At 49.4% G+C, this 14,048-nt stretch overlaps 1 protein-coding gene across 2 annotated transcripts in view; it reads left to right on the top strand.

Annotated features, from left to right (window-relative positions):
• Positions 1-1,317: 1,317 nt before the first annotated feature.
• Positions 1,318-14,048, top strand: part of nkd (NKD inhibitor of WNT signaling pathway naked cuticle) — a 35,177-nt gene continuing 22,446 nt past the window's right edge. The window contains exons 1-2 of one of the 2 annotated variants that reach the window (XM_077646588.1): positions 1,318-1,551; positions 12,627-12,705. In XM_077646588.1, coding sequence (XP_077502714.1) covers positions 1,459-1,551; positions 12,627-12,705 — 172 coding nt within the window. In that variant the 5' untranslated portion in view covers positions 1,318-1,458. The remainder of the gene's footprint in view (positions 1,552-12,626; positions 12,706-14,048) is intronic. The other variant, XM_077646589.1, reaches the window with a different exon arrangement.

Below are 14,048 nucleotides of genomic sequence, written 5' to 3'. Positions count from 1 at the left end.
GAGGACTTCCGCTGCAGCGTCTAGCCTCGCCTGCATTTTGTAAGCGTGCTGTACTACCTTCGAATCGACATGTGGGAACGACTTTGGCTGCCGGAAGGCGAGGTACGGGTGGCAATTTGTGCGTTTTGGCGTCGTTACGCATTTGTGTATCGCCAGAACTATCGATGCCATGCTTGTACCACACATTAGGTGTATGTTCCCGTAGGAAGTATACTTTCAGTGATTATGTTATCTAGTGTATGACAGCGGGAGGTAGGTAAGGTTCTCAACTCCGTACTGTAGTCGGCTCGCATTTTAGGTGGGCACGCGCGGTAAGCTCGCGAGCTGCGTTCCGGATTGGTATTTATGTGCGCAGCACCAGGAGAGTGACGAAGCGAGTGCGCACCACGTTGTAAGGACGTGCAGATCCACAGGTTCTTGTCCATGCGACTTCACCGTTGCTGGTCTTGGCACGGCTCATGCGCTGCTCGTGCAACAGATCGAAGAAACATTAAAGACATGCGTTCATACATACGGGAGCATGCCGTAAGTGAAACCACAGATTTATGCCTTGCATTGGGTATTTGAAAGCTCATTAGTTTTTTTGCCAGCTGTCGGGCGAGTTTCGTTGGTTAAGGCCCTAGGTGCACTTCACTTGAAGGAGAATATGTGAAATCTGTACCATTGAGCCCGGTTGAATTCAGTGCATCACAAGCGCACTCTTGCGCTGTTATTGCTGTAGCTTTATTTGCGCACTTAACGATATCTAGATTTGCAGTTTCGTGACTGCGGATTAATTAAAGAGGCGGATATATTAGCCCAGGTTTCGTACCAGTGGTGCCCCTTTGTGCCCCTGCCATAAGCTGTTCTATGGCCGCTTAAGGTAACGCGGTTTATGTGCAAGAAGATGCAAGGAACTGTCATAGAGCTGGACGGCTGTGTCGAAGTGCACGGTCACTGAAAGGGCGACAAGAACTTATTTAATCACCTTGACTTCGGATGGTGCTGTTGTGTCGTGAACATGCTGTCTTCCAATAAGAATGTATACGCTACTTGTGTGCATAGTGTTATTAAAACAGTTGGGCTAGTTAAAGAATTCGCGTACTAAGGCGGCGGTACCAAAAGCAGCAGCACGCCGGTGCTCGGTGGCGCCAGCAAACATTCACGGTCATTTACGTGCTGGTCTTGGGGAAGCCCCTTCGTGCAGGCCCCCGTTGCTCTCACGTTGTCCAGCGGCGAAGGGCCGCAAGCCAGCGTGCATGCCGACCTACCCTCGGACGCGAATGAGCCGCCCCGGCGCTCCCCGCGCATGCGCGTTGTGCCAGCTGCGCTGCTGCTTGCCCGCCGCTCGCCGAATGCCCGTGCGCGCCTGCTCGCCCTGAGCGTTTGCGTGCGTGCGTGGTTGCGAGCGATGATCAGCGTTGGGTCGACCGCTTGAGCGTGCATCGTCGTCGGGCGCCAAGCTTGACAGTTGCTGACATGGCGACCATACTCAGAAAGATGCCTCGTTTCACCGTCAAGTTTTGTTCTGCCTTCTCCAAAGCGGAACGGTCGCTTTCGGAATGCCCGCTGGTGAGCGCATCGCTGTTTTTTCTGCCCGCTTTTCTTGCTCAGCGCTTCACCAATACTGATTTGTTAAGAGTTGCGAGCAGTGTGGTCTGCTGTTCCCGAAGTCACCTTTTTTTTTTTCTCGTTCTGCCGTACCTCGCTAAGCGGCGTTGATTGAAGAGCAGGCGATGCAACAGTTGTGATGACGTTTTACAATGAAACGTTTTCATCACTGCTGTCTCGCTGCCTCCTCTTGTTTAACGAATAACAAGTTTATTTATATTGATCCTCGTTTAATAAGCAATCATTAACGGGATGCGAATGGCACCACTTTCAGCATGCAGCTCCTGAAAAATTTTAGCTTAACCTGCTCAGGGCAAAATTAAATCTTTCCATACAAATTCACGTACTTGCTTAATTAGCATGTTCACAGGAATTATTAATATAACGTATGTAGCGCACTATAGAACGTGGCACCTTTGCCACACAACCGCGTTTTCACGAACCTTTGTCTCCAACACGTGTGCAGTCTGAAGCGCTGTTTACACTCCGACAGTGTCCTCCTAAACAAAATGCCGAGCAGGAGTTTCGTGCATTGAATGCGTTTCGCTTGACTAAAATTACATAAAAGCGTTGACGGGAATACTAGCCTGGCACCGATGATAAAGTATGGAAATTGCTGCAAAGTTTTGCGTTCTACTTTGACCTCCATGCATATATGTATGTCGGTGTGTTTTGTTTACAGGGAGGATTTTATAATAGGCTGAGGTTATCGAAATAGGCAGTGAAACCGTTATGCCGTTTCATGAAGTTTTCACGCGCCGTTTTGTTCAGTTCAGTCGTGTGGATGGCGTGGCAGCGCGATGAAATTTGGTCAAAACGGTAGACTTTTTAGGTCCTTGGCCGATGTATTGAAGAAAATGTTTCGACATGTTATAAAATGTAGCTTCTCGCCATTTTGCGAGTTCGGACGCTTGTGTGTTCATCTTGGAAAGTAATGTTGAGGCGTTGGCAATGGATGGCCAGCATGATTTTGTCTAAAAAGATCAATGTTATGCGCAATTTTTAAATGGTGATTTATGAAGCTGTGCGGAAGTTACGTTTTTAAAGTCTTGGAGATGCAAATCGTACAAATTTATGTTCGAGATATACGTGGTTTTATAGCTCTGGACCCAGAGTACGGCCGGGCTGGATAGAGATAGGGAAGGACTACTTTACTGCGAGGAAATGGGGAGGGTCGGCCGGAATATATAAAAAAAAATGAGGACATGAAAGGCGCAGTAACTCTCTTTGTAGACACCTCAACCTCACCGTGAGGGAAGGGTAAGAAGTTGGGAGGGAAATAGTTGCGTAGTGGAGGACTCGGGAATAATTTCGACCACCTGGGTGATCTTTAACACGCTGCTAGCCTGCCGCGCCGCACGAGGGAAAGGGGAAAATACGCAAATAGGGAGAGCTCATTCAGTTCAGGCCATCGTGGTCAGGGGTGAGGTCCGTGTACGTTGGAACGAATGGCTGGAAGCGATGGCGGACGGACGCTGTAGAAAACTAGCCTATATTGATATGCACTAAAAAGCACCGTGTCTAGCTTTAATTTAGCGATACGATGCATCTTAAATTGTGAGGACTTCATTTTTAAATTTGATATTTTTTTCATCTGCAGTTTAATTTACAGCTCTGGGATACTGAGCTAGCTAATGGGCAGTTACGGCCGTCGCGGTGACACAACGTGACGGTGATGTTCTGGCCATGTACGGCCGCATTTTGATGTGCAAAAACACTTATTTCTGTGCGATTTGAGGAATTAATTCGGGCTTAGTGTGCCTCATAACATCATTGGCAACGTAAAATTCCTATTAATATGCTTGACGTTCCTGTTCACCCTTTATTAGTTTAGTATATGAAAGGCCACGGGGGCTTAGTAATTAGGGCGCTCGGCTGCAGAGCCGGGGGACCCGTGTTCAATGCCGGTCGCGGCGTCTCGATTGAGTCGAAATGCAAAAGGTGCCCGTGGTGTGCTGTGCGATGTTAGCACAGGTTAAGGGACCTCACGTGGTTGAAATTAATCCGGCGTCCCCTCCACTACGGCGCCCCTTATAGCCTTTGTGTCGCTTCGGGGCGTTAAACCGCACAATTTACAAAAAATTGCCAACTGAAATAAAATCTCTGGAGCACGTCACGCACGGAGGGTGAAGTTGGAGAGCTGACTGACTGACTGATGTTGCTTAGAGGAAGAAGGAAAAAGAAAAAGCACGGGCCTGCCTATTGGCTCAAGCCGAGCCAAGCCCGCTGCCGCGTGCAGAAAGAAGGAAGGGGTAAAGGAAAGAGTGAAAGGAAAAGACGCGCCGCGCTAATATGCCCCGGGCCGATCCCGGAGGCAGTGCAATACCGGGCCGACCCCGTGCCAGAGTGCTTCAAGCCAACACTCCGCCATACTCCAAAAATAAGTTTAATATCTTAGGTCCAAGGACCCGCTGCGGATATTAAATCAGGTATCTGGAGAGCTCTCGGGGGGAAGCCTGTCTTTGCGTTGGCTTGTGCAGTGAGCGCAGTGACAAGGCCTGCGGTGCAAGACGAGGTAGAGGATCGACCACATGTATACAAGTTCGTCCAATCTTAGCGGGAACACGCGAGTGCGTGTCGCGATCTTACAGGAGTGCCGCTGTGTCCGACACGCCCGCTTATTGCAGCACAGTGGCACGGGCGAAGATGAACCTGGAGGTGGCGCTTCGGACATAAGTTCGGAAATGACCGCCAGGGGAGAGGCGGCGCTGGTGCGGTGGGGGCGGACATTAGGTGCATGCGCGGCCGTGCAGTGGCCGTATACGTAGAGGGCGGCCACGCATACGTCTCTCGCGGTGCGTGCTTCTGTGTCGCCGATGCCTTATCGAGTCACTGCCACTGGCAGTGTTTATTTTGGTATCTTACACGCGACAGGAAGAAAACTGTTGCGATTAAAGGACTGCAGAGCTCGTAGTGTCTTTTCTTTGTATATGTTTTTCGTTCTTGTTGCATACATAGGAAGCTGCAGATCTGCACCAAATTGCTCGTATATTCGGTCTGTTAAATGTTTTGCTCGCGGAATTTATTTTCGTTCCTTAAATCGTGGGCGTGTGTGTGTGATACGTGCGTGGAAGTGATGCCTGTCACCAGGTGTCCACCAAGGTTCATCAAGAATTTGAACCAACGCGCGCAACATGGTGTTCGTGACCTATGAGCCCTTGCTTCCTTCATAACCTCCTCGACCTCTGCCTTCGCATGTGGCGCTGGCAAGCGCCATTGCATTGCGACAATCATTCCTTGAGAAGTCGCCGAACGCCACGGGCTCATGACAACCCCACACCATCTGCTACTTTTGTCGACGGAAATAAAGTTATCCTCCTCCGCCTTGCGTGCAGCGCAGGAGTTTTCATCTGTTTATACACGTTTTGAAATTTGGTGGGGTGTGTAGAATTGCGCCCGATTCCACCCCAAAGCACAGTTTCAAGGGTTCATCACACATTTGCCCCAGGTCAGCAGCCATGCTATACTCTTTTATCGAAAATTAGTTGTTGGGTAAAGGAAATGGCGCAGTATCTGTCTCACATCTCGGCGGACACCTGGACCGCGCCGTAAGGGAAGGGATAAAGGAGGGACTGAGAGAAGAAAGGTGCCGTAGTGGAGGGCTCGGAATAATTTCGACCACCTGGGGATCTTTAACGTGCACTGACATCGCACAGCACACGGGCGCCCTTTTGTGTTTCACCTCCATTGAAACGCAGCCGCCGCGGTCGGGTTCAAACCCGGGTACTCCGGATCAGTAGCCGAGCGCCCTAACCACTGAACCACCGCGACAAGTTTATTAAATTTTTTCTTTAAAGTATGTGATCATGAGAGCTGAAGCAAAAAAGTTGCGTGCTTGCTTTACTAAAGGATTTGACTTAGGGTTATTTGTGGCTCCCATCAAAAAAAGAAGACACAAGGAGACGAAAATCGCTTTTTTTTTCCGCGCTTTTTGTGCGCCTAGCGCCAAAGTGTGCCACTATTATTAATCATGTCCAAGGGCGTCCAAAGTGCTGAAAGACAGTTCGATCTTATTTTGGACAAAGTATCTTTCAAGTATATGTAATAACCGCTGTAAATATGTGGCCAGAGCTCCGCGAGGACGCGACTTCTGCCAGCGCGCGGTCGCCAGAAGCAGGGTTTGGACCCGCCGGAGACCGACTTGGCCGCTGCGGGCACTCCCGTCAGACCAGGGACGTCATGGTTAAGGCAAGGAATGCCTTGGTGGAGTTCAAAGAAATGCTATGAACTCAAGTCGCAAAATTGGCCTGGGTATACTGGCAGGAAATCTGAAACGGCGTGGTTCTATTTGAGTAAGGGGATTTTAGTTCTTCGATCGATCGCGATTAGTCTGAAACGCAGGGCATAAATCAACGCGCCTTTTGCCACTGGGATTTTTTTACCGCTGGGTGATCATGCTGCACCCCCTGAGACAGTCGAGCTCAGGGCTGATGTGGATGTCCACCTACAAGCTCAACCTGTGTGTGAGCATGTTGCTACTGCCAGGTGGAAAACGTGTTCCTTACGCGGGTAGTTTTGCGACTACCTGGCAGTATTAAGCAGGGAATCTGTCATTACGTCAGGCTTGCGTTTTCTTTAAACCGTGCGTTGTCTACTCATGGGATCTACTCCCATGTCTACTCATGGGATCCACTCATAGGAAATTACTCGGTGATGCGCACTCCTCAGACGGGGTATGTGTGGCAGGTTCGGGATGCTGGTGAATTGTGAGAAAAAAGGCGGGTTGTGATCGTCGTGAAAGGGCTTCTTCCATGAGAACCACTTTGCGAAGTTAGGATGAAGAGAAACGCCTTCGGTATTGGAAACTTTTGCACATTTTAGAGTATGGTTTGCACGTGGTTTCCCAAAACAACCCAGTATGCCGCTGAGAACAGCGCTTTTCTTGTTTGCTTGAAATAAAAAGCCCCGAACCCGCGCTTCCTTGGTGCTTCTACACCGTTATTGGGCTCTGGCATACCTCTTGTTTGCGTGAACCGCCTTACAATATACGCAGTGTCTAGCCTGTCAGGTATTCGCTTCTGCGCTGTACACTGTCGTATAGTGCTGACATCAGCTAACCGTCTTTTATTCCCGCTTGCGGGTCTGATGAAACTCGCTGCTACGCCACCTATCATTGGTGCTTTGTGGAGTCAACAAACCTTTTGAGCCGCTAGCGGATTGCTTGTGCGTGACAAGCTTGGGTGTTGTCCGCAGGGGCTCACTGAATCACGGCCGGACGTGACTGAATTAATCGGACTTTTTTTTTTTCCCCTTGCGTTTGAACACGCAGCTGTGATGCGAAATTCGCCGTAGGTAAATCACTGGGTTCTTAGTCGTGCTGCGTGGCAAAATATGCCTTTCTTTTAGTACGGTGGCCACCCTTCTAGCGGCAATGCTTTGGGACTGCTGCTTTCGATGATGGCCCTACAAATGGAAGCAACGAGGGCCTAGCTCTCGCAACTCTCAGGCTGTCCGGAGAGTTGGCGAGGGCCGACTGGTAGCAGCAACCCCGTGGGGAGCTTTTCCTTTTCTTCTTCTTTTCAGCCCGGAAGGCATAGAGGCGGCGGCGCGTGTGTCTTGAGGGTCGCCGCCGATGCGAGGCGCGGCGGGCGGCCAGGATGAAAGGGGCCTGGCTGCCGCCGCCTGGGGCTGCGGCTCGCCCTTCTCCACCCCCCCCCCCCTCCTTTCTTTATGTGTGTGTGTGTGTGTGTGTGTGTGTGTGTGTGTGGAAGGGAGGGGCCTTCCCTCTTGGCCGAGCTGGGCGGCCCCCATGCTTTGTGCATTTTCCTGCTGTAATACACAGGGAAGGCCTTAATTTCGCCTCTGCCCTGTAATTTTGTACGGGCCCTGCATGACGAGTGCGACGACTGCGCCGCTGATGAGGTCGCTGATGCTGCTCACGACCACCGGATTCTCGTCGGCGCTTTGTGCCACGCAGACGGCGCGTCTTCCGCCCCAGAGCTGCCGAGAGCGGCCCTAGCTCCGTACCGGCTTTCGGTGTCCTCTTTTGGACCCGAGCCTGCAGCTCCTTAGCGCGACGTCCCGCTCCGCGTTTTTCAAATTTGCAACATTCGCCCAGGGACAACCGCCTCCACTTTCACCGTTTGCTGGGTCTCGGGGCCACCGTGACCGCGCTGATTTGCTAAGATCTGCGCGCCGAGTTTTGCTTCCGGCATTTTGCCACGCACCGCAGGAGTCTGTTCTGCGAAGGCCTTTTCTCGTGGCTCTGCCGCCCCCGTGGTGGTCACTTCTGCAGACCTCTGCTGTGCTCTCACGCGTGCTGCGGGCCGGCTGGAGCCACTGGAAAAAAAAAAAAAAAAAGGCCGGCATATTTTGCCTGTCCTCCAAAGGCATCACTCGCGCCACGCGTGCTTTCGGTGAGATACGGACTGACTGAGCTGGCCCCCGCTATAGTTCACTGTACCCCCGCGCTAATCGTGTCCATTCTTAGGCCCCGCGGCCCCCCCCCCCCCCCCCCCCCCCCCCCCCCCCCCCCCCCCCCCCCCCGAAGGGGTCGCATGCCTGCGAGGCGGCGCGGGCCCCCTTCCGCGAAGCAGCTGGCTGCAGGCGCGTCCTTCCACCGGTGACCGCAAGGCGCACTTGACACACTACTGATGAATGCCACGTCGGTAGCGTCGTGTGGGGTCTGCGGTCGTAAACCCCTACGGCAGCGTCTTGGTTTGGCCGGTGCTCTTCTTTTGTGCAGATTGGGAGCTGGAGACGACTCCCCAGTCAAAAGGCTGTAGGTGAGAGGGAGCTTTGGGTGCGGTTTGGCCTCGCTCTCCCTTGAGGATTTCATGTGGGTTACACTGGAGTTTGTGTAACAGCACACACGTATGAGCGCGTGTAGAATAGCCATACGGTGAAAGCGCTGAACTCTGCTTTTTTCTTCAGCGTTCGAAAGTGTGATTTTCGAAGTCCACTCTGGAAAAACTGATGAAGCGTTCCCATAGCACCAGGAGTCATGGGCTTTGAGCTGTCCTCACCGCGTTCGGAATTTATTGCCCCTGTCGCCGGCTTTTTTTTTTCTTTTTGCATGCGTCAAAAAACTGTTCAAGGCTGGGAGCGGCTGCAGCATGAATGAGAGATTGGTTTGATTTTTGAGGAAAGGAAGTGGCGCAGTATCCGTCTCACATTATTTATTTCGCTGCCTTTTAATGTTCTGTTGTGGCCAAGTGTTCGTGATTCTGCTTGCTTCAGGTAGTTCATGGGTTTGCTTCAACTGACGGAAGGAGACTGAAGGTAAAACGCGCGTGGTTATCATAGGCTATCTCCGTATAGGGCTTTTGTTGAGGTTCAGGACGTACTTTGGGCCCAAGTGCCCTTGATAGCGTTTATGTTTGAGTGGCGACCCGCCAGCACGGCAGGCTGGAAGCTTGTTGCATGCAATAGATATCTCACGCCCGTGCGCAAGTGGGCATGAATGCAGTCACTTTAATATGTCCCTTCACCCTGGATGGGGAAGCGTAGGGCGGGATTCGGGAAACTGCTTTTTCGGAACTGTCTCCCAAGCGAAAGCCCACAGCGCCTGAAATGTGGGGCATCGAATCGCCGCAAGACCCTGGGGCAGTGCTGCGCGTGAATGCGAGCTGTCAGTTTCTGGGCAGTCTTGCAGCTGATGGAGGGTTTCGGGGTCGCCTCCCGAAGGAAAAGGAGAACCTTGATCCACTGCATTGCACGAAGCTCTTCTGCAAGCTAAGTGCACCTCTCTGCACCCAGCTAGATCTCTGCATTGTTCACAACTTGTTCTGCTTGTCCCGCTATCCTACACTAGCTTTAAGTTTGAATAACCCCCTTTCCCCTGCTGCATGGTCTGTTCTAGTTTATTCATATGATACTGCTCCTTATCACTAAGCTTAATTTAAATCTGTCCTTGCATGTTAAATGTGCAGTGGCGCCACCGTTAGTCCAAATGTGCCAAACTGCGCCAAACCAGGTAAGCTGCACCATCTTGATAAAAATCAGGAAAACTGCACCAAACTCGCTGCTTTCGAACTGGGTGGCGCTGTGTGCCAGCTATCCAACATAGCCTCAGTTGTCGCCGCTGTTTCAAAAGGTTAAAGTGGGTAAAGTTCATTCAAGTCCACTCGAAGTTATAACGAACATCTCTCTCGAGCGGCATTCTTATATCTCGAAGTTTGCAGGAGGTGTACCGACGAACGCATGTCGCAACGCGGACTTTCTTACAATCTGAACACAAATAAGCCTATGAGAAAAAAGGGAGTAAACTGACCTCTAGCGTACTGCTTTCCAGGGGCAGGGGATGCTGTCCAAGTTGCGGAGCCGATTTCAATCACTAAACAGGCGAAATGCTTACTGTTGGCTGGAAGGTCAGTGCTCTTCCGCCGGCCCCACCTCCGGGAGTGGGGCTCCTGACCCGCCGGAGTAACCTGGCTTATTGGCCGCGGCCATGGTAGCTGCCTGACGTCTGAAAGGATCTAACCAATAGCCACCTCTCAACTTGTATACGCATGTGCAAGCGACGGAGGAGGGTGCGAGCATGAAAAAGTCGCCGGGGGGGGGCTGCATGTAGAACTGAATTATTTGGCTCAGGTTTTCATGACAACACTGTAGTGATTGGGCGAGTTGATTTGCTCATCTCAGAAGGTGTTTCAGAGAACTGCTAGAAGTTCGCATGTTTTAACGCGACAGCATGAAATGACCCATTACCCAGAAATTCTGGTGTCGGCGTTATGAACGAAAAATCACTGCCATGGCTCTGGCAGATGGTCCCCAGAGAGCTACTTAGGAGGCAGTTGGGCCACCTAGGTCACGTGACCTTGCGGCGTCATCACAATGTGCCCCACGGGATAGTGGTTTGGTTTGGTTTATGGGATTTTAACGTCCCATAGCGACTCAGGCTATGAGGGACGCCATAGTGAAGGGCTCCGGAAATTTCGACCACCTGGGGTTCTTTGACGTGCACTGACATCGTTGTGCATTGTTGTGCACAGAGTAGTTGAGACTGTCATGAACATTGGCGATGAAGATCACGACTGCACAGCTTGTGCGTGCGCGCGGGCTTCTGGCGCCCGTGTCTTCTTTGAAACCGAGCACTGCGTCCAAAACATGCACAGGGCGGGCAGGCTAACTGCAGGGTGCCATGGCTGCAGAAGCCACGATACATTTTATTATCCCCTTCAGGCGAAAATTGTAATCCAGTGCGGGGAAAGTTTCTTAATTTCAGATTATCGTAGGGAGCATGATTGGGCAAAAAAAATTCCAACCTTTCCCGATAAGCAATTGTGGAATTTCTTTCAGGTCCTTATAGTACAGGGTGTTTCACCTAAGACATTACACAATTTTTAAAAATAGGTTTTTTTATTTAGATTGCCGCTTTTTTCAGCATAGCATTGTCAGCGTTGTAGTGCATCAGAATACAGCTAAGACGTGCTAATTAACTAGTAGGCTGGTTAACAAATATTGAATAGTTAGCTTTTTGACTATTACTATTAAGCTCCTTAATTAATGAGTGGTGTGCAGCCCACCGCAAAGTAATAGGAGCCTAATAGGATGAGTTAAAAACTGAACTATTCAATAATAGTTGTTTTCAAAGCTATAGCTATCAAAAAAACCCATGAGTGATCTGTGAGGCACACAGCATAAAGTCAGCATTTCATATTAACCCTGTGACTGTCATTTCATGCGTCCTGGAAAAATACTTTTTGCTGCTGATGACGACATCGAACAAACTAGCTCCATGCCCTTCGATATCGCACATGAAGGCAGGGTTAGCTGGACCTGGCTGACCCGTGCCATGTTGCACAATCTTGCGAATTACATATGTTTGACCATCATCAACACTGTCACACGAATGGACCGCAGCGCGGCACGAAAACATATAGACCTATCGTAGCAGCAGAGTAGGCCCTGCTATTGAAACAGCCATTGAAGAAAAGTACAGCGTGCCCGATTCAAAATTTGTGTCTTCTGTTACTCTAAAACTGTTCAAACACCTGAGATTGTATTTGACTCCTTTTGAATATTTTTGAATACGCACTAGTTGATTCATTTAACGAATCGAATAGAAGGAGGCTCGATTTACTATTCAAAACTTTTGAATATTCGCACACCCTACTATATATGCAAAAGAAGTTTCCATGCTGAGTCACTGACTACAAAGATAGAAGCCTCAGTTCATGTCTGTGGACTTTGATCATCAGCATGTATACTTTGTTTCAGCGGCAACGCTGTGAGAGGTACAGAAGTAGTCCACATCACAAAATAAAGGAAGGCGTGTTACTCCGCGCTTGTTATGTGGCCGAGTGGTCTAAGGCACCATAAAGCGACAGCGTGTCGTCAGCAGTAAGAGCGCATTTATTTAAGCTCAGGGCAAATGTATCATGTAATTAGCATGGAGGCAAAACATATACTGTTTGTCACTCACGACAAGGAACGCACTACATTTTAGTTGTGGATGTAGGCGCGTAAATAAGAGTGCTAGCTTTGACAGCGTTGCACCTGATGTATGAAATGGAGTATAGTCATCCTTTAGGTGAACAATGGAGTCTTATGGGGAACTCTTATATTAAATTTTAAGGCACTAAAATGCCATTTTTTACTTTTAAGTTTTTATTTTATTGTGCAATATTTAATTCGCACTGGCTAGTTGCAATGCTCTATGTGTGGCAGTGGTGCGACCTCATGCATATGATAAATAATGCCTCCTTTACTTGCGTGCTTTAGTTTAACTGGTTCATGCCGAGCTGCATAGTTTTTTGTTTGCTTCAGCAGGGAAGCTAGGAGCTTTCTATAATAGGCTGTTTCCTTATCAATCATGCTAACTGCTTGTCCAGGGGCGCAACTCAGCCTTTATAAAGTAACAGCTAGTGTAACTGCTGGTGTTCTGCGGAAAAAAAGGGGAGCATAAAACACCGAACTACAGTAAACATGAGTGCTTGCAGCACAGAAAACGAGGAAAAAGTGATATTCTACTGCTACCCAGTCTAACTGTAGCCTGGATGAAGTGCAGAAGACAAGTGTTCCATTATGTCAGCTTACTTTTTTCCTTTTTCACTTAAGTGTCAAATAATAAAAAAAGACTCGTTTTATTGCAGGAGCTGTCTTTGTCACTTTGTGATGATGAGAGCTGCAAACCAGGTGGCCAGTTTGACGAAGAACAATGTTTGCATCATGGTGAGTTTACAAAACTAAATTTGGAAACATCTTTTTTAACTTTGGTAAAAAATATGTGTGCACCAATTGTTTTAACTTCATTTACAGCAGAAGGTAGTCTATGTGATTCCTCGACAGAAAATTTGCCACCGAAGGCAAGGTGGGTAGTGCAAACCCCGCTCCAGCCATAATCTTGAAAGTTTCAGTTTCACTGCAGTCCTTTCCGTTTGGCTTTGTGTGCATCATGTGTTGTTCTCGCACAACATGATGCTGTCTGTTAAGCAAAGGAGCTGTAGTGCAAAATTCAAATAGGCTGTCTTTAAATATCTCCTGGAGAATGGGAACCGAGCAGCGGGCAGACAGTTCGATGTGAGCAAAAAATTATTCGCAACTGGCGTAAAGCCCCGAGTGCTCCCTCTGGTCGATGAAGCCAACTGCCGTGGACCTCCGCACTGGGCAAGGTTACCCATCTCAACAGTTACCCGTCTTCAAAATACGGAGCTCTGAGACACATCAATTTTTATTAGGCTGGTCACCTGTGCATTGTGTGGATCGAAAGAAGGAGTTTGATGTACTGCGATTTTCATGCATCTGAATGTTTGTTTATACGAAACGAAAATTTACAAATTTAGAATAACAGAATAATGCAGCACAAACTAACACTGAACAGGAATAAGTATAGAAATAACTAAAATGTGAGACTGCAGTAGGATACAGGTACTGATGATTATACACCGGCAAGAACAATAAAAAGCGAGGGAGCAAGAATTAAAAGCTCAGGAGTATACGCAAGCAAAGAAAAGTTCTGTCCCTTCACAGAAGCAATCGGAGACGAACGGGGTTGACTGCGAGGCAGTTGGCAGGGTCACGAACGAAGGACTGTGGACGATCGATTTTGTGGGAGGCACCCGAGAGAGTTGAGTCTCCCCAAAGCGCTCTGCCTTGATGGGATGGAGCCCGCCTTTTTATCCCCTTCATTAGGGTTGTGCAGCATTGTCGTTAAGGCCACAAGCCTCCGGGTCAGTGCTCCGAGGAGCTCATCGAAACATGTCCGAAAGTCCTGGTGGCCCGCTTATTTTCTGGGTTTTTGGAGGTAGCTTGTGACAGCAACAAAAAAGGCAGAGCGTGGGAAGAAGGTATGCTGGCCAGAGCTCGAGAATCATCTGCACACAGCAGCTGCCTCAAGCATGTGCTTTCATCATACTCACTGATGAAGGGATCCTCAGCACAGTCTTTATAGCACTTCCTTTCAGTAAGCCCTGTAGACCTATCACACACCGGTGTGACTTATGCATGATTTTTTCATGACAAACTGCCATTTGCAGGAGGGTGTGACTTATACACAGGTATTACTTGGAGACCAG

The sequence above is a fragment of the Amblyomma americanum genome, chromosome 1 (genome assembly GCF_052857255.1).
Source record: "Amblyomma americanum isolate KBUSLIRL-KWMA chromosome 1, ASM5285725v1, whole genome shotgun sequence".
NCBI lineage: Eukaryota > Metazoa > Arthropoda > Arachnida > Ixodida > Ixodidae > Amblyomma > Amblyomma americanum.
The sequence above is the reverse complement of the archived record's forward strand: the minus strand, read 5'-3'. Positions and strand labels throughout refer to the sequence as shown.